Below are 21,732 nucleotides of genomic sequence, written 5' to 3' on the forward strand. Positions count from 1 at the left end.
ACCCCGTATCATCAAAATTGCGTTACAAACGATTTTATAGTTTACAATTGGCTACACAAACAGCGCTTATATATTTGAATTTAGCTTGCCATTGAAGTATGTGGTAAAGTTCGGAAATTTTAGAGTTAGAAATTAAAGGATGTCCAGGTCGATATGTGCACTTGCGAAGAGCGATTGTATTTTCCTGGCGCCTAAAATAGTAAGCTTTCTAAATTCAAAGGCATTGATGTTGCACGAACAAGCACTATAATTATTGTGAACAGTTTTTTCATCATATAAAACATCAGAAATAGCAAAAACCATTCAAAACAAGACACACAGCGAGATCATGGCTTAACATACCAAGTATAGGTCCTAGGCTCACGGTAAGAAGTCCATTCATGGTCACCATAAATCCGGCCGAGACCGACACCAAATCCTTTGGACTGATTTTCAAGGCAATATTCGCCGTTGTTAGAACACCTCCCATGGCAAAACCAACCAAACCATTGGCTACAGAGTATAGAATCTTTGTAGACGTAAATATAACAAGAACGTGAGCAGACATGCTTATAATAGATAGTGCCACGAACAAAAATGATATACTGCATCTTGGAATTAATTTCATCAGTCCAGGGACGAAGCCGGCAAAAATGGTCATGCCGTTAAGGATCACAAACGAATTAAGGCCATCTTCTTTGGAGAATCCTTTCCAGTGTGCAATGTCTAACTGTGAACTTTTATGGAAATTACTTATAGCCATAAGGAGCCCATACGCTGTTACATTTAAAACGTTTTGAGCGAACAAAACCCGTTTCAAATCTGCAACTAAGTCACTGTCAATGCATTTACTTGAGATAATGCATATATTTCCTTTCTTTGTTGACTTGTGAGATGAACACGAATCGGATAACCTTACATGATTCTCAGGCCCGTCATCAAGGGCTTCGTGTTTCTTTTCAATGCCATGCGTCATGTCGGATGCAATTGTGTTGACGCTGTTCTTATTTATCTCTATTTTTGTATTTCTGTTGACGCCACTTACCGATGATTCATTACCACTTTTCGTTGAGTTCAACTCTTTTGTGCATTGAATCAAAGTAGGTAATACCCACACATGGGAAAATATGCCTCCCAAAATAAGAAAGGTGCCCATTAATCCAAAACTGGAGACCAGCCATGGTAGGAAATACTGGTAAATAATTCCTGTTGCACCTTGTCCAACGTAAAGAAGACTGTAACAAATATTGCGTTGCCGTCCCTTAAACATCGTTCCGATCAACGTTAGACAAATTACGTTCAATAGACACATGCCGAGCCCTTAAAATGAGAACAATCATGATTGTGCCTTGTTCTGAGAAAACTGGTTTTAATGCATGTGCGTAAAGTGTCGTCCCAGATTAGCCTGTGCAGTTCGCACAGGCTAATCAGGGATGATACTTTCCGCTTTTATGGCATTTATAGTTTCAAGGAAGTCCCTCCTTACAGAAAATCAAGGTAAGGCGGAAAGTGTCATCCCTGATTAGCGTGTGCGGACTGCACAGGCTTATCTGGGATGACACTTTACGTACATGCATTAAGCCCAGTTTTCTCAGAACGCGGCTCATATAATCTTGTCAGCTACTTTAACAGTATTTTATCGACATTCAATGTTCTGAAATAAACACATTTGCTCTCATGTGTCATGGTGTAGTGGTATAGTATACATGTCAAAGCGTTATAATATTATACCTAATAAATTATATTGAATATAAATTAAATCGGGACACAACATACTGAATACTAGTAACATTTTGTCAAATTGAACTAATATTTACATTCGACAAAAAACTTAATTGCTTAATGGAAACAACAACATGGGAAGTTGAACTAAAACTCAGTACCTGTTACTATAGCAATGGATATATATACATGTTCGATGCGCGTGGCAAACAACGCTGTAGCGATTCCTGTAGGTAACAGCAACGCCATAAGTAAGGAAATTTTAAACAATCCAAACAGTCGAATTAACGCCCCGGTCACTACACCTGAAATTAAACGGGTTATTCTTTTAACTTGGATGTAAGATGATTTTGTTCGGACGCTATTTTGCTAAAATAGAGCAACACTGTAAACAATCTCTCTTATTTGAATATTCGGATGACTTTATACAAACCAAAAAAAAAACAACCACCAACAACAACACGAAATTAGTTTAAAATAAAGTGGCTTATTGAAATCAGACCAGATGATACAACAAACTAAACTTAATATTGAAATTCTAAATTATTATTTTAAACTGAAACAATGACGACGACAGCGATGACGATGACGACGATGATGATGATGATAATTATGGTAATGATGTTATGATAATGATTAATGATGATGATTGATAATGATTGGTGATGATGGTTGATAATGATTGGTGATGATGATTGATAATGATTGGTGATGATGATTGATAATGATTGGTGATGATGATCGATAATGATTGGTGATGATTGGTGATGATGATGATGATGATGATGATGATGATGATGATGATGATGATGATGATATAAAAATGCAACAAATATGTGCTCACCGAGCGAGTTGATAATGGCCACAAGGAGCGCCTGAATACTACTGGTCACTGTGCGGCTCTGTTCGAATTTGTCTATCAGATCCGTGTACAAGCTTCCAAAGGAGTAGGCGAATCCCAACACCACGTTGTGTGTAATCACCGTAACGATATAGAGCAGAATGCGCCTGTTGATTGCCCTGAAACATACATTTAATGAACAACGAGCAATACCACAATATATCTGCTGCTTACATACTCTCAAAACTAAAATATGACAGCATATACTCTGTGTATGGGTGTAATGCTTAATACCCTGTAACAGTCAGACGGTTGAACTAACTGTTTTACTATCGGCTGCATCTAGTGTAAGTTGAACAGCACCCTTGTGTATTGATACCGTGCATCCTTAATGCATGCAGTTCATCATGTTTTATTCTGGAATAATATAATATTAATATCCCAGGTTTTTTTTATAAAGACGAGACGGCAGCCTTGGCTGACTTGATAAAAGTGACATTAAAATGTTGTTTGAGGAAATGCATACAATTAATAAAGTATGCTGAATAATGAGGACATCAGTCCATGAACATGCTTCCCGGACAACACTCTTACCGATATTAAATCAAAGCGCTGAAGGCAGAGAAGTTGTTCACTGTTGTCGTCCTTGATTAGCTTGTGCGCATTGCACAGGCTTATCAGTGTGCACATGCTTATCTTATTTCACATGCATAAAGCCCCGTTTTCCCTGAAAGTAGCCGATATGTACAGATTTCAATGATAAACACTAGATGGGCCAATGTCGACTTACAAGCTGGTAAATACACCCACTGCAGTAGTAGAGCAGACGCTCCTAAGCATTCGTCGTCTGCAGTGCAGACAGGCAGCGGTAATCGTTCCTAGCATAGTGAGTTACAGTCCTTAGCGTAGCTAAGCCAGTTAAGCACATACTGATTTGCAATACATGCTCTGTAAATTTAGTCGGCCGCTAACGCGACCAACTAAAAACACCATCTATATTCACATACAAAAATATGCAGGTATATTAATTTTTACATTGAACAAGTGCGCAAAAATAATAATAAAAAGGCCTAAATAATAAAGCCTTTCTCCATGAAAAGAAAACATATATCTACATGTGTTCAATATAATATTAAGAATAGATAAAAGCTTGATTCCCATAACAAATTAAATAAAAACAACAGCACTTAGCAAAACGACCCATTAAAGATTGTTGGCGTACCGTTGTCTCAGATGTAAGACACACATTATTTGTTGCGATGATTGACGTATGCTATGTTTTAACATAAACAATTAATTGGAGTATCTAAGTGCTCCACTTGCGTAAATCAGGTCATGCATTATATTGTTACATTGGAATGATCGATGTTATTAACAGTAGTAAATTAAGTAAGTTAAGTGTTTTTTAACTGTGGTGTCAAACATCTATATAAAGACCAATTACGAGCGCTTTGCAGTATGTCAATCGATTCCCCCTCGATTTTACTTGCTTCTGAATCGTGTCAGAAAGTGTTCTTTGTGGGACTCTAACTACCAGCTCCTTAGGCGAACGCCCTGAACACTGGACTACGGAGACAGCATTGTAATCAGCCTCTTTGATTTAGCTAGCTGCCGGTTGAACAACTTGTCGAGTCAGGAGGTGTCCCGTGTGGGGTTTAAACCTTCGACTTCCCGTTTTCCCAGCAGTAGTGGTAGTAGTAGTAGTAGTAGTAGTAGTAGTAGTAGTAGTAGTAGTAGTAGTAGTAGTAGTAGTAGTAGTAGTAGTAGTAGTAGTAGAAGTAGTATTATTATTATTATTATTATTATTAGTAGTAGTAGTAGTAGTAGTAGTAGTAGTAGTAGTAGTAGAAGAAGTAGTAGTAGTAGTAGTAGTAGTAGTAGTAGTAAAAGTAGTAGTATAAGTAGTAGTAGTGGTAGTAGTAGTAGTAGTAGTAGTAGTAGTAGTAGTAGTAGTAGTAGTAGTAGTAGTAGTAGTAGTAGTAGTAGTAGTAGTAGTAGTAGTAGTAGTAGTAGTAGTAGTAGTAGTAGTAGTAGTAGTAGTAGTAGTAGTAGTAGTAGTAGTAGTAGTAGTAGTAGTAGTTGTAGTAGTAGTAGTAGTAGTAGTAGTAGTAGTAGTAGTAGTAGTAGTAGTAGTAGTAGTAGTAGTAGTAGTAGTAGTAGTAGAAGTAGTAGTAGTAGTAGTAGTAGTAGTAGTAGTAGCAGTCTTAGTAGTACATGGCTGAGGAAGGTATTTTATTTAATTGTGTCATTGAGGTTTTTACGTCAGAAGCGACGATTTTCCAAAACGGAAGAGGACAATTACAACGAGCGAGGCATGGTATAGGGGAGATAACCCTGGGTTTTGGTAAGATTATGGTTAGGGTTAGGGGTCGGGTTAGGGTAAAGGTATGGATTAAGGCTAACCATAACCCTAACCCGACCCCTACCCCTAAACCTAACCCTTACCCTAACCCTCTTACTCCACATGCGCATTACAACACCATGCCTCGCTCGTTGTCCGCTACCCTTTGCAAAACAATTACTTTTGTGCATACAAAATTCTTTTTGGTAAAGTAAAGAAATTGCAGTACGATATTCTCCGATAAAAGAAACAATATGATTACCACGTATGGCGTCTTTACTGTTTACCTGATCAAGTTGTCGGTTTAACCTCTTAAAGCCGGCTGTCATTTTGTAACCTTATTTTAATAAAACAATTAAGGACTATTACAAATTAGCAAGACTTTGACGAGTTTTATCCAATGTTATTAAATAACAACTTATGGAATATCACGACCGAAAACAATTAATATTTACAAAAACATACTGACGAGGCCGTGATGTTGTCTATTTACGCGACATCGTTCGCAAGGAAGAAATTTAGGAACGTGATTGATCATAACAATTAAAAAGTAAAATACCTTACATATAAACAGTACGAGGTCAAGTATCAAATACAATTAAGCGACGATTATGAAACCTAGATCATTCCCACACATATATTAAAACTTTGTGTGTTTAAATATTTTAACGAATACAGAAATAAAATAATAAATATATTAATAATAATTTAAAAAAATACATAAAAAATAAATAAATAAATGCATACATAAATAAACCAACACACAAACAAACAAATTAATTAATAAATAATTAAATAAGTAAAAACTCAATAAGTACATAAGTCAATAAATCAATTAATCAATAAATCAATAAATCTATCAAGAAATCAAATAATCAATAAATCTATCAATAAATGAAGCAATATATATATATATATAAATCAAACACAAGTAAATAAAAATAAAAATACAAAACACAAAAATACAAAAGTAAAAAAAATAATAATAATAAAATAAATAAATAAATAAATAAATACATGAATACAGTATATTAATACATGAATACAATATATATTATATGATATATTATAAATATTATATGAATAGATAAATAAATTGAAGCAGGAGTGAAGAAATCAAATAATTATTTTTACGAAAAAAAACAACAACAAAGGAAAAAACACGATCGATCGAACTAACGAACTAATAATCAAACGAACACGCAGTAAAAAAAATGAGACACACACACAAACACATTAACAAACGAAGACACGAACGAACATACGAACGAACAAACCAACGAATGAACGAAGTAACGAACAAACGAACTAACGAACGAACGACTGATCGAACGAACGAACGAACGAGTGAATGAACGCACGAACGAACGAACAAAAACAAGCAAGCAATCGAACAAACAAACAAACAGAAACAAACACGTAATCTTAAATACATGTTTAAATACATGTTTTAATAAATACTCAAATCAAATTTTTAATATTTCAAAATGTTCAGAAAGACAATATACTTACATTTCTAAAATTCCGTGCATGTATTATGAACAATGGTTTAGGTTTATTGTTTTATCACGGAATGAAGTCGTTCGGTGAACTTTACTGGCTGTCTTTACATTTAGTAAACTTTTTGACGCAGATTTAATTGGAAACTTGGTATGCTTTCAATACAGTAAGACATTGAAATTATAGGCAGGGTTACATTAAAATTTCGCTTACGTCATACGCTTGTATTTGTGGTTCGTTTATTCGATAGCGTTGGTTTTAATTAGTGTTTGTTTTTTTAGAAAAGATGGCACACTCATCCCCAGATATTTTATTCATTTGATCTAATGTTAATATAAAAGGCTATAAAAAAGGTTTAGCAACCATTCAGAATTTCCTGACCAATTACGTGTCACTTCGCCATGTCCTAAATCCTAACACGATTTACGCCCGGTTATATGTATTCAGAAACACAATATTTCTGACTGGATATTCAAAATTATGAAATGAGCACAACTGCTTATTTTCAATCACAAAAACCATAACAAACTATGATATGAAACGATGCGTGACGTAACTGTTGTAAAACTCCACCAGTCAGCTATAAAATAGAAGTTTATGGGAATCTTACACACATCCTTTAAGCTTAATGGTGTACAGCAATTTCGTAAACGTGATTTTCTGCGATTCGATCTCAAAACGTTCCCAAGCAAAACACGATACATGTGAATATGGAAAACATATTCACGCTGATCAACACTTCATATCTAGAGGCGAAATACAGCATACTGTTAAATGAACTGAATGGTTGAATGGTTTCGTTTAATGAATACATGCAGTCAACACACGCAAACACTTCTTTATGACCCAGAGGACTGACTGGCTGGCTGGCTAACTGACTGACTGGCTGACTGACTGACTGACTGACTGTCTGACTGACTGACTGACTGACTGACTGACTGACTGTCTGACTGACTGACTGCCTGACTGCCTGACTGACAGACTGACTGACTGACTGACTGACTGACTGACTGACTGACGGACTGACTGACTGACTGACTGACTGACTGACTGACTGACTGACTGACTGACTGACTGACTGACTGACTGACTGACTGACTGACTGACTGACTGACTGACTGACTGACTGACTGACTGACTGACTGATTAACTATAATAAAAATAATAATAATAATAATAATAATAATAATAATAATAATAATAATAATAATAATAATAATAATAAATAATAGTTTCTTATTTGGTCATGTTAAAATTATATCCCAAAATGAACATTTATTAACAAACAAATACTTTTTTCAATTAGGTGCCATTTAAGGGCTTCACTTGACTGGCGAATAATAATTTAGCTTCTGTGATCACAGTTTTAAAAGACATTAAAATGTTTCTTTTTATAAACGTACATGATATCGTTATTTTATTATAAATTTCGTAAACGTGATTTTCTGCGATACGATCTCAAAACGTCCCCAAGCAGAACTCAATAAATGTGAATATGGAAAACATATTAACGCTGATCATCACTTCATATCTAGAGGCAAAATACAACATACTGTAAAATGAACTGAATGGTTGAATGGTTTCGTTTAATGAATACATGCAGTCAACACACGCAAACACTTCTTTATGACCCATAGGACTGACTGTATGGCTGGCTGGCTGGCTGGCTGGCTGACTGACTGGCTGACTGACTGACTATCTGACTGACTGACTGACTGGCTGTCTGACTGTCTGACTGACTGACTGACTGACTGACTGACTGACTGACTGTCTGACTGTCTGACTGTCTGTCTGACTGACTGACTGACAGACTGACTGCCTGACTGCCTGCCTGACTGACTGCCTGACTGACTGACTGACTGACTGACTGACTGACTGACTGACTGACTGACTGACTGACTGACTGACTATAATAATAATAATAATAAATAACATTTTATTACTTGGTCTTGTTAAAATTATATCCCAAAATGAACATTTATTAACAAACAAATACTCTTTTTTTCAATTAGGTGACAATTAAGGGCTTCAATTGACTGGCGAATAATAATTTAGTTTCTGTGATCACAGTTTTAAAAGACATTAAAATGTTTCTTTTTATAAACGTACATGATATCGTTATTTTAAAATTTCAAATAAAAGTAAAATTCTATGACATTATGTTTTTCCTTATATTTGTTCTTGAATAGTTGGTGTACTGTGCATGCCTTATTAATATGTTTCTTTATATACACGTACATGCTATCGTTACTTTAAACTTTAAAAATAAAAGAACATTCTATGACATAATGTTTTCCTTCTATTTGTGCCCGATTACAGTATCAGTCATAGTATTAGCCGACAGCGATACACTTATTCGATAGCAACGTTAATAAACAGCCTCGTATTCAGCAAACGGATATATCTTACAAAACAATGGAAGTTAACACAGAACAAGTTTCACTCTTTTCTGATATATTTCGTCTAAATAGGCTTTTTTAAAGTTTGTTTTTACAATTAAGCTACATTTTCTTTCTATTTCTCAACACCACAATTGTATATTCAATTTTCTGTGTCAATAAATATTTATTATCCCTACCGGATACGAAACTGAGAAATAGAAGTTAAATCAATCCAGCCGTTTTATGCGAATATTCGAATATTCGATTGAATGGATTTGCGAATATTCGAATACCGATATAAGTATTCGATGCCATCACTACTATTTATCAATCAAGTGTGGTTTTCAAGGACCGTATCGTAATTGGTGCGATTTTTGTATGTCATATAGTTAAGATCTATTTTGGTTTATAACTGAGAACGATTCGATTGTTATGATTTTATTCCGTCAGTTTAGATACTTGTTTTATAATTTCTTTCTCTAGGAAATCAGGTGGCTCGCCAATTGCTCACTACAAATGCAAATATGCGTGGAGTTTCATACATATTTCGGGGATCGCATTTTACTGTAAATGGCAAAACTAAACGAATTTAAAATCGGGATAAACGAACGATGCAATGAATTCATGGCTGTTTGCGGTAACAAGTCCCTGATAAAATGTGGAACATATGATGAGTAACATGACTGCGAGAACAAAATACTATATTGATTCTGTAAAAGGTATATTTTTTAAATATATCCGCCAAAAAATGAGCAAAATAAATGTCTGACTGAGATTTATCCGTATTTTGCAAGTTTGGTCAGCTGATTATTTATAAATGGTTTGACAGAGCTTCTGTGTCTGAACATCTTAACATGGCTAAGAGCCGCTTCTATTTCCCTCTTATGTAATGCTAATACGATGATTGATGCAAACATGTTACTACCATTATTTTGCTTCGGCATATGCCATAGACTGATCTGTAATGTGGGAATGTTTGCGATCTTGGCAATAACTTTAGATAGATAAAACATTAAATTGAATTGGCAAAACAAGACATTGCTAGAAACATTCGGCTGTGATGTTAAGGCAGAGAAAAGGGACAATATGAAGTTCAGCTACACATCTTACAAGAAAAACAATGTATGATGTGGATTGTATTGCTATAAAGTTTGTAGATCGTGAATGGAATTTGAATCATTTCGGATTTTTTTTTGAAGGAAAGATGAGATGCTTTGGTTCGACGGAAATAGGCAAGTGTGCATCACTTAAATAAACAGATCAGACGGTTTGTGTCTAAGCAGAAGATGCAAGTTTTTTGATTGCATAACAAATACAAGTATGCATTTCCGCATATCATGTGAATTGCACATCTCTCCAGAAAATTAAGACAGGACAATGTAGATGTTTTACTGGTGGCACTATGTTCTGTTACACAGAATTTATATACCAGAGGACTCACGACCCTTATATTCGAAAGGCGGATCCGAATTTATTGAAATAATTAGAAACACAGAAGATATGTCATTAATCAACAACCCACATTTGAGGCTATGTCTACATCAAGAACGAAGACTACATAGTAGCAGTATTACAATTGCATTCACAGATGGGATTACCGGTACTTCTGAAATCAATGGAAAATTGATCCATGGTAATGTTCAACAGCGTATATTACATAACTTACATAGGTTTAATATTTTTTGCCTGTGTTATGAAACAATAAACATAGCAAAGTCGCCTTCTGATTTTTTTGTAAAAAAAGATGGTTTACTTTTTGGTGAATGTCATCCTTTTAGTGCTTCGCTTCCTAATTGGTGTTCATAATTTAAGAATAACACATCTGAATCATCGCATGGTTTATATCTGAAGTCATGTGCTATGTAAACAACACTAACAATAGTATATGAACTATGATAAAAAAACAACGTTTTCTTACACACTTGTTATGCGTATTGGTATGACGAAAGCAATTCGAAGTCATTCAATTTCATTATTGACGCTTTAAAAGATTATTAAAGACAAGTACTTGTATGTATTGCTTCATAGTGCGTTTTTAAAACAAACTATGACATAAAATGGTTAATGTATATACGTTGCATAAAAATAAGAAATGCATTGTGTCAGTTAAATAAACGAGCTTAAATTATTGAAACGCACGAATCCATTATCGGTTAACTTCAATATGCTTTCTCGGTCGGTCTCGATTTAATAGGTACTTGCATTGGTTTCCGTTTGTCAACATTCTTTTTTTAATCATGCTTTTACGGCTCGTTACGCGAAAATATTAGCGGGAAGGGCATGGTTTTCCTTCCCTTCACAAATTTGCCATGTTTTCGTCTGTGTGTTTTTCAAACGAATGTTTAGTAATAACCATTAAAATACAATATTAGCGCATTAATTCTAATTCCAAATTATATTAATATGTATTTATATTATTCCTTAAAAACTAAAACAGTTGGTAGCTGAAATAAATCCTTTATTCTTAGCATTTGGTTTTACAAACATACACGAAGCATCCATAATACGATTTTGTTTAAAGAAACATATTTATATTTCTGGTATACGTTTGACATAAGTACACCATTTGTTTAAGAGCGTTATAATTGGTATGGCCTGGTTTTATTTATCCGAATATAATCACTATTGAACTGCATGGCATCTGGAGTTATTCCTCGTGTTTCTTTAAAAACTTAACCCATGTTTGTTTACAAGTTACTTTAATAGTATATACACATAGTTTAGAAGTAGTCATCGTCTTGTCATGCGATTGCTGTATTTGAAATTATTTTCACAATATTAATCATTATTCAACAGTCAAATTGACGATGCAAAATGTACACAATAATATAACCAAACCTGTAAAAGATAACACATAGGATCTGGTATTGCTACTTTTTACAGTACTTTATTTGCACTTTATGTTCTGAATAACAACATTTTTGTTCTGATATTTTATGGTGTTTGGGAACAAAAGTATACTACTACAAAAGTAATAATAGTTCAACTTAAGTTTTGCATGCATTTGATAACTGAATCACGCTTTATCAATATAATTACTATTCGCATTCGACAAAAACTCTATATGCTTATTAACATAATTTAAAAGTTAAAATAAAACACAATACCTGTTACAACGGCAACGAATATATACTTATGCTCGATACGCGAGGCAAAGAGCGATGTAGCGATTCATGTAGGTAAACGGGCCGCCTTCTGTAAGCCTAGTTTAAACAATATTTTTAGTGTGCGGCTACAGAATGCATTAAACACTAAATTTTTATTTGAAAAAACACAATATTGAATACATAGTTTAACATATTCATTTACACTACATTATGCACTACAATAAATAAGACTATTGAAGTTGACAGTTAAAAAGTTAGATTTTTAAATTAGATTATTGATTATAACATGATTATAACATTCTTTCTGGAGGTGGGATTATACACATTCCAGAGCAAAGACTTAAACAATGAGGCTCTAATCAACATGCGCTAAGAACAATACTGCTATCTGATAATCATGACGTATGTTCTCAATGACACGGAAAAGGAATGTCAACAAGAAAGAAGCAGATTCACAATATTGTGCAAATCTTGTTGTTTAGTATTTCTGTTGAACATAACCATTTTCATTACTAGTATAATCTTCCTGATTTACAAGTTTAACTTCTAAGTGGATATTTACGGAAAAAGAATTTTCTATAAAAGTACTAATAGGAAAAAACTAAAGTAAGCCAAATACAATTAAATTGCAGAGCTAGCTCTGAAATTTAATTTAATTTAGCTTACTTTTGTTTTTTCCTATAAGTTTTTTTATATATAATTTTATAGTAAATTGTGTATTCTTGAATCCGAAAGTTAAGCTTCATTTAATTGAAGTTCATTTTATTGAAGTTCATTTTCCCGCAATTTAATGTACGTTATGTCAATGACGTAACATCCGCTTTCTGTTATTGTTAGTGTTATGAAGGCGTTAGCCGAAATGTTGATAAAAAGGAAAGAATGTGTTTTTGTTGGATTTATCATACTAAATTTGTCTATATAAGCAGCAACTATCTAGCAGCAAATAAATTACCTCTCATACAGCAACACTACACAAATCACGGCTTTATAATAAACACACCTGATGATGCATGACTACCTGCAGAGCTTATAGCAGGAAAAAAACACCAACATAAGAACATTGCACGTATTGAAGACTCAGAGATGAACACTATCATTAAGTGCTTGTTCAAATGTTAAAAGCCCCCGGGTATCTACAATTACTGATACATAATATAACACGCTATCATCTTAATGCGACCGTGGTTAAATAAAATACAACATGCACAAGCTATTCTTGACGGTAGTATTCACATTTTCTGTACTGCAACCCTTCAAGAGAAATTCTATGACCATAGCAGCAACAAAGGCAATTACTTGGTTCTGAAAAATGTTTAGCTAACACATTTTTTTCTACGAGTGTGTATCTGATTTGAATATCGATTTCGACGACAAAGGCGGAACAAATGTGTCGGTTATCTGGAAGATCGGATCAAGTGCCTATTTGACAATTAGTTTCTATGACAATTTAATCGGCTCACTCTCATTGGAATACTAGGATACTATGCAGTTCAAAGGAAAACGATATGCTACATTTAACGCCTTCTGTACTTAAATTTCTTAAACCACAATGCGCATGCATTCTTCTTTTTTTCACAGAAGACCAATCGACAATTCTATAACAATCAGAAAATCTTTGATGGGAAACTAAAGAAAAAGTGCCATCCGTTTATTGAACGCAGGGAAAACGATGTTCTATTTCTGATTTAACACGACATTTGATGGTAATGGTACGAACATGTGGCTGTAAATGAGACGGTTTCAATATATATTTACGAATACTTAACCAACATATGTCGGGATCATATGTACATGTGTTTGATTTAACTTGGATAATCAAATATACACATGGATAATCAAATAAACACAACGAGAACTTAATGTGTTATAAACGAGTGAAGGCTTATTTTTTTCTGCGTGACATGCAAGTGTATAAGTAACTGGTTGAATGGATATCATAACGAAATAGACCAAATTAATATTGTTAAGCACAACTTTGTTTGCAATTGAACAACTGATACTATAAAATGCATGTAAATAATTTAATCCGACTGTTACCATATTCGAAACGTATATGGATAAATGTTCGATGGTCTGAAACAAGTACTTGCGTGTGCTTATAAGGGTTTCTATCTTGTTGACGTGTTTCAATAACTTTTTTCTGGAAGAGATTTCTTATTGAGTGATTCTTTATTAAATCAGAGTGGAAACAAAATTTAAGTTTTAAATTTATCATACATTACTTCAAGTGTAATTCGAAATGTTGGTGACATGAAGATGTGACTTTAAAAGACTTGTTAAACGTACTTAAACACCTTGTTATCATGATGATCTATTTAAAAAGAAAGCTACCGCAATAAAGTGAATCTACTTTTAAGTTTACCACACAACAACTAATAATATTGGTTAGAATCATATGTAAAAAAAAAGGCACAAGGTATCTCATAAATATTTTATAATCATTTTGTTTTATAAAACGCAGTTATTTCAAATTGTTTCTTGATTATAAAAACAAATAATTCTAAAGTGATCATTGATGGGGAGTTCGTGCAGTACTGTGATGACATTGAAAACTGCAAAGAGAGAATTCCATCGAGTACATGACCCACCCGTCTTAACTCAAACACAACGGGCGATAATTCAAAACACCTGGCGTATGGTCAATGTCCACATGGCCAACCTTGGTGTTAACACTTACCTCAGGTCAGTATAACATATTGCGTTGCCATTATGTTCGTACCCTCAATTCATGTTTCTGTTAAGCCTGGTATAACCTTCATTGTTATTGAATTAGGTTGTTCTTTGTTGTTTTTGGTGAATGTGCAGTTGTCGTAAATTATAGAAAATGCAAGTATCTTTTCCTGTTAGTACAAGCGAACACTCACAGTGAATGTGTTTTTGATAACCGTTTGTCTTAACCGGTAATATATTTTTGTAAGTTCATGTAAAATGTTTGTATTATCACTATTTATTTAAGTGTATGCTTGCCTGGCTTTTTTATACGTTCGCTAATTCGTTCGACCTTCCGTTCGTCTGTATGATTGATTACTATCCTACCCGCTTCCGTGCTTACTTTGTTTTATTTAGTACGACTTGTGTTGTAAACAATTTTGCAATTTAACTGATGCATGTCATGTTATCTTATTATTTCTAAGCATTTACATTATTTACAAGTGTTGCATTTAATAAAGTCCATGATTCTAAATGCAGATATGAAGAGAATAAACCAATATAGCATTATTATTAATGCGCATATGAACAAAAGTGTTTGTTCAACTTCTCTTGGTTATAACTACATGTAATGTGTGCTGCAAAATTTCAAATAGCATTTGTTTTTGCCGATTGCAACAAAATATTGCCATTTTACCTTTCGTACCTATTTTTGTTACTTTAATCTCCTTGGTTTTTCTTCGTTTCTATTCTGTTCTGAATGGTCACATCTGCACGTACACTGGCGTTTAATTTAGATTCTCATTAGATTCTATCTCGTCAACACGTTTCAAGTCCGCTCGGGAAAGGCATGACAATCAATATGATTTTTGGAGGAAATGACACGTGTTAAAAAGGCTACGACTCAGTATTACGCCAATAATGTCAGCATCAACCCTACATAAATCAGGAAAATTGTATATTCGCTTTCTTTGTTCTTTTCCATTATAATGATTGACTTCTCAAAAGAGCATGCTTTTCGCATCAATCGATATAACAAATATTACTCGCCTGTCATTCCCATCTTGACAAAAAAATATGGGAATAGAATACTCAAACCACAGTTAAAACCTCAGCCACATCACGCATTTAATATTTAATAATATTGTGCATAAATAACAAAATAATTAACTAGAAACAACTGCATTCTCAGATTCATTATTGACATGGGCTGTTAGAGTTGTAAAACGGAGGTGGACAACAAAAAGCTTCCGGTAAAAACTAGATTATTTAAACACTTAACGACGATGTAGTGGGGCAGGCCTGTTTGTCATTTCTTTCCCCAATTAAAAGGAACTTGATAGTTATCTCCTGGAGATCAAAGAAGTTCAGTGTTAAAAGATATTTGTTCAGACTTAATATGAGATGCGTGGATTTAAAATACTATTTTGTGCCAGACTAGAATATCTAAGTTTTTTGCTTTAATTATACTGTTTGTTTTCTGTTCTGAACCAGGGCTTTTTTTGGCCCGATTTTATAGCCGAAACTCGGCTAAATTCCCTATCGCAAAATGTATACTTTTTTCCAAAAATTTGCTAAAAAATTCCCAATCTTGAAAAACAAACGCTAATGAAATCGGCTTTTTCGCTTTTTAACAAAGCCCGGTCCGGTCCGATCTCATACGGGTTTAACACCATACCTCAATTTTAATAACGTCGGCATTATTCGTGTGCCCGATATTCTGGATGTTGTTCATGTGCTTATTGTATTTGCGACGAAATTCAAGCGTTGTGTGATTCGGCTAAATGGAAAACAAAGATGTCGCACAATTCAAATATTACGTGAAAAAGATTCCGAAGCAAAAACCTGGCCAAACACAATCTGTTGATTTTTTCTGATGCAAGCGTCATTAAATAAACAAACATCGTCAACAAGTACAAGTCCTCCACTTGAAACTCATCCCATCGTTAATAATAGTAATTTAATAACGAGTGACTCGTTTGCATCGTTATCGTTGATTTCCGAAAGCAAAGTGCTGACTGATATTCAATATGTTGAAAGCAGTAGTTCTTCAAAAGAAGATAAGGCGCCTCCAAATAAAATGATGCCTGATGCAAGTTTGTTTTCCTTGACAAAATATGAGGCCAGGTATACATAAACTGTTGATTATGACGGTGTTTGTGATTAAAGATGTTGAACACTCTCATGTAATTTTAAATCCCAATTTATTTTCCCAATTTCTTGACATTGCCAATACAATTCCCAATTTCAAAGCCATGGGCTATCTTCCAAAAAGCTGAAAAGAGCCCTGGTTCTGAAACTATTGGTTCACATGTCAGTATTTTCCAAGCATACCACGCATTATCAATCGTGGGTGATTTGTGTCGGTAAGTTTACGATTTTTTGCCTGTTTTTTTAAGTGCCTGTATAAATTGGAAGGAATGGCCGTATTGGTGATTAAAATCAGTTTAGATTATACATATGCATACTTATATATATCTCTGTTTGGCTCCAATAATTGACCCAATATTTCATTCTAATAATAGTGGTAACAATTATTTATGTATACATTTGGAGACTTTTCAAACGCAGCACTTTTCAAACTTGAAAACTTCCGTTATTAGTTCAGATTTTGATAACAAATTGTATGTGTGATCGTTTGACTTCATTCTGAGAAAGCTCACGATAAAATTATTTATCCTTGACGATCGGACGCTTCAGCTCGTGGGGTATGAATGGTGTCAGCTGTTTGCACGTGGAAATGGTGAAACACAATATTATTCTAAATGTATTTCTTCGCGAGTCGTATCAGTCCTGCACTAATATTGCAACATTTGCTCTCATTTAAAGATACAACGTGACTATTGTAATAGTGCAGTTCATCAAAAAAGCAAAGACTACTGTTGCGTGTTCGTGTTGTATCAATAATGCGTTTACAAAACTCTCAAGCACTTTGTTATTTACGGTCGATATCCATTTAATGAGATAAAATAAAAAAAGATTCTCTGTATTTGGACCATGCGACTCAATCTGATAACAGTCACGTCGAGGGAAACGAAATTAATTAGCTTTATTAGGATAATATGTAATCAAGTCCATTGACAATCTTTTGTAAAGCCTCAACTCAAACACAGTACTAATCAAATAAAAAAAGTGACATCGATATTAAAAGATATTTTTACTTAAAACAAAACCACATCAACCCACATTCCACCGAACTAAAAATTTACAAACAATTACACACACACACACACATTTGTTTAATTTAAAAGAGCTGGTATTTGTCCCAACTTTTTGTGTTTTTGTGTTTTATTCAATCGATGTCATATTGTCCGTGAATGATTGGCAAATGAAACACAAGAGGCACATGTTTTCCTGATTCTTACAGTTGCAATAATTAAACACACTTCGTGTATGCCTTTAAAACGATGTATTGATTTAATGCTTGTTATATGTTGAACGCTTACATTTTCAGGTATAGGCGCATTATGTTTTGTTAAATGAGTATGCCTAGCAACACACTAAATGGTATTTGCTTAAAAAAGTATACAATACCATTAACTAATCATATTGTTTACACAACTTAAAAAAAAAATTCGTAGCAACATTTATTCCAGTAGTTAATCCACTTGAAAAGTGCATGCATGTGAATTATCGAATTTTAGTTCATTTACGGTAATACTATTATGGATAAATGATTGAATATTATTTTCAAAGTTGCTATTGATATACTAAGGAACCAGCATGTTTAATTTCCTCGTTTGATGATTGATGTTTAATAACATACATTTGTATACTATAATTTTCGCTTTTATTGCGTTAGAGAGAGAGGGGGGGGGGAGGGAGAAGAGAGAGAGAGAGAGAAACAGATAGAGAGAGAGAGAGAGACAGAGAGAGACAGAGACAAAGAGAGAGACAGAGAGAGACAGAGCTTTTAATGCAACGTGAATATATTTTACATGTATTTGCTCTTAAATAACAGTGATAACTAAGTATGTTTTTCATTTTCATTGTTTGGTTAGATTCGTTGATAATTTTATACAATTTGGCCTTAAGTATTCCTCTTCAAAAATACAAGAAAACGGTTCTTATATATTTCACAAAATATGCGCTTGAGGTTAAAACAAAAGTTGCAATACAAAAAAAAATATGGGTCATTTTATGAAGTTTTTAAAAACGCTTCAGGAAATCGCTCACGCATTTCCATGGAGGGTTATCTATCGCGAACGTACAACATATCGGCAATATACTCTACAAAACCTAATAATTCTTTCCAAATGTTTCTTTAATATTTTCAAGTTAACTGAACGCTAATATGCAGTTGAAATATAAAGTAAGAAAATAAATCATGTAGCTCACATATAAAAACAAACGTTAAAAATCCTGACAAGGCAAACTGTTCAGGAAAGAATGGCGTATTTGTGTGTAAAATTAAGTTAGTTGTCGTATTATTTCGTAAATATAAAAACCGTGTTCCAGGAAAACAAGATATTTTCTGTGTTATAATATATTTTGAAATTCTGATTATCAGAATTGAAATATGTTTTCAGCATGTTCGAGAAAAAACCTGAAGTAAAGGAAATCTTTGAAAAATTCAAAGGACGAGATCTCAGGGACCTTCGAAATGACGGACTTCTCAGACAGCATGCCTTAAAGGTAACATGTACATGTTCAAGAATATACATGTACATGTATAGCCCCAATTATGGTATGCAAAAGTCATTTCAGAGCGGTAATCCCAGTGCCTTTATTGAGTTAAATCGTGTTTGTCTATCTGTCATATGTCCGCAATATAAGGAAATTGCTGATAATATGTCTGAGTTTTTCCTCCTAATCGAACTTAATTTTCTATGTTGATATACACTTGTATTTCTATGAATGCGTGTAAAACTGCAATAACACGAGTTTTCATTTATATTAAAATAATGTCATAAATTATAACTTATTACATTGCTTGTCGCAATATAATTTACCTTATAAACTATAACTGATGTAAGATATACAATATATTGCAATCCGAGAATGCCCATTTTGAGTGAAGTTTTATACGAAAATGATATAGCGTACATAAATTGAATATGATTACTACTGAAATATGCTCATATAGTGTATAACAATTAGATTTCAAACGTGTTGGAGTTGTTTGATCTACGAGTCCGATTATCAACATCCGTACACACATGGTAGATATTTCCTTTTAATTGAGATAAATTAAGGATAAGGAAGACTCTGTTTTGGTTTTAGTTTTTATGATATTCAATAGAATAACTAATCAATCGATTAGCAGTTTCAGATTTAGAAGTTGCACACCTTCTCATCTTAGCTGTTGGTAGTTGTGAATTTTATATCTCGTATGCATCCTTTTGATATCTAAGGTAAAATTTGTACATCTAAATAGACACTTAATTTTAGACTTAATGTACTAAAATCGAAAAGTTCTGTAAGTGGAAACACCAGTGGTCATCGTAAATACAATCACATATCTTAACATTGTACCGTCAAATCATAGAAAGAACAATTAGCATATGTGCATCAAAGCGCACACAATAAGAAGCAAATACGTTGTGTCATTAGCTGAGAGTATTATTAACAGTGATAACTAGTATTTATTCACGCTGGCTGTGTTTGATCACAGGTGATTGCGACCATAGACAAGTGCATTTGCCGCCTAGAGGAGCCTGAGACTCTCGCAAAGCTGCTAATCGAGACGGGCGCCATGCACATCAAATACAAAGTTCCTGCTGAGTGTTTACAGGTAACAGAAAAGTCATTTACCTAATTGTTTTTTCCGCATGTAATCTGTTCGCGCTTTTAACAAAGTTTGATTAAGTAATAGTGGTTTGAAAATATAATTTGATTTTGACCATGTAACAAGAACACTCCATGTAAAATGTACATGTCAACATAGAAGTTTTATTTAATAAATTAAGTTAATATGTCGCTTTCATAGTGTGTTGGTTCACATGTTTGCACTGCAATCTAGCTTAGTTCGTCAATTTCATTATTTTCCAAATTTTAAATGATTACTCGTACTCGAATGTGTATTTTTATTTTGTGTCTACGTCACAAGTATTATTCTGCTCCCTGGTGTACAGTTTACTTTGATGTTTGAAATCTGTGTCAAAATGTTCATCAAGTTAAATTTACTATACTAACGACACACGTCTGCCAGAACATTTGATCTTGGGGTGAAGTTTACGTGTATCGCATAACATCAGAAAACACGTTCTCTATGGCATTACTTTCGTCATTTGTAGGTCAACCACTGCTCTGATGGACAATTGGACATGATACAATATAGCTTTACGACAATCACTGTAGCAATGAAGCGTTCAATTATTTTAACCAGTGTCTTTAAATATAAAATAAATTTCTGACAATCGAAGTGTTAAAATATGAGCCATATTCGCGAGGATCGCCGCCAATTACCCATTATTTCTTACCAATATTGTTTACTTGACATATCGGTTTGTCACTAAATGCCAAGCTAAGGTTCACTTTTGAATTTAATTGCAGATTATCTTCCCACATTTCCTGAATGCAATCAAACCGTACATAGAAGACTACTGGTCAGAAGATATCGCATACGCCTGGAAGACTTTGTTTAGGATCATGACGTACTACATGGAGATTGGGATGACCAAGGGTGTAATAGATGTGAACTCAATCAGTAGTCATGTTAAACGAGACATCTAGTGACATAGGGGACAGGGACTATACACGGATAATTGGAACACAAACTGATTTAATAGTATGTTTGAAGCATTGAAACACATGTTGTGCGTTGTATTCACTTGCGACACAATTCGTCGGCCTAGGCATACGATTCGTTATCTAGAGTATTGGAATACCATGCACGTTGCATGTAGGCGCAGTTATTATTTTTTACACTCATGTTTCGTAGTTACTTAGCTGATTTAACAATCAATGCCTCTGCACGAAGCTATTCAACATTTAAACTTACTTGACGCATGTCATAGATCTATCATTCCACTCCCTGTTGTTGGTAGGCATATTGAGTGTTTTGAGTTAGATTAAACCTATTTAGTTTAGCTCGATTGCATCGAAAGCACATGGCTTATATAAACGCTCTCGAGTCCGTTTCCTGGGCCTAGAACCTTTGCAGTCTTTGGGGGAGATCTCAAGAATGCTCCCACGGTGGGGATCGAATCCATGACCTCCCGGTCGCCCGGCGGACACCATATGCATAACACCACGGCGACCTTTTAAGTT

At 34.1% G+C, this 21,732-nt stretch overlaps 1 protein-coding gene across 1 annotated transcript; it reads left to right on the forward strand.

Moving 5' to 3' along the window:
- The first annotated feature begins 1,106 nt into the window (after positions 1-1,106).
- Positions 1,107-21,195, forward strand: LOC127831077 (cytoglobin-2-like). The gene is made up of 4 exons (XM_052356063.1): positions 1,107-1,161; positions 19,031-19,155; positions 20,135-20,254; positions 21,016-21,195. The coding sequence occupies exons 1-4, from the start codon at positions 1,107-1,109 to the stop codon at positions 21,193-21,195; spliced, it is 480 nt and encodes a 159-aa protein (XP_052212023.1).
- The last annotated feature ends 537 nt before the right edge of the window (positions 21,196-21,732 follow it).

This window comes from Dreissena polymorpha, chromosome 5 (assembly GCF_020536995.1).
Source record: "Dreissena polymorpha isolate Duluth1 chromosome 5, UMN_Dpol_1.0, whole genome shotgun sequence".
NCBI classification, from domain to species: Eukaryota; Metazoa; Mollusca; class Bivalvia; order Myida; family Dreissenidae; genus Dreissena; species Dreissena polymorpha.

Excerpts from the sequence above, each read along its gene's own strand:
- LOC127831077 (XM_052356063.1), top strand. The coding sequence starts at position 1,107 with ATGCCTCCCAAAATAAGAAAGGTGCCCATTAATCCAAAACTGGAGACC. Across the intron at positions 1,162-19,030 it reads AAAACTGGAGACCAGCCATG|AATTGAAATATGTTTTCAGC; the intron begins GTAGGAAATACT and ends TCTGATTATCAG. Across the intron at positions 19,156-20,134 it reads TCAGACAGCATGCCTTAAAG|GTGATTGCGACCATAGACAA; the intron begins GTAACATGTACA and ends GTTTGATCACAG.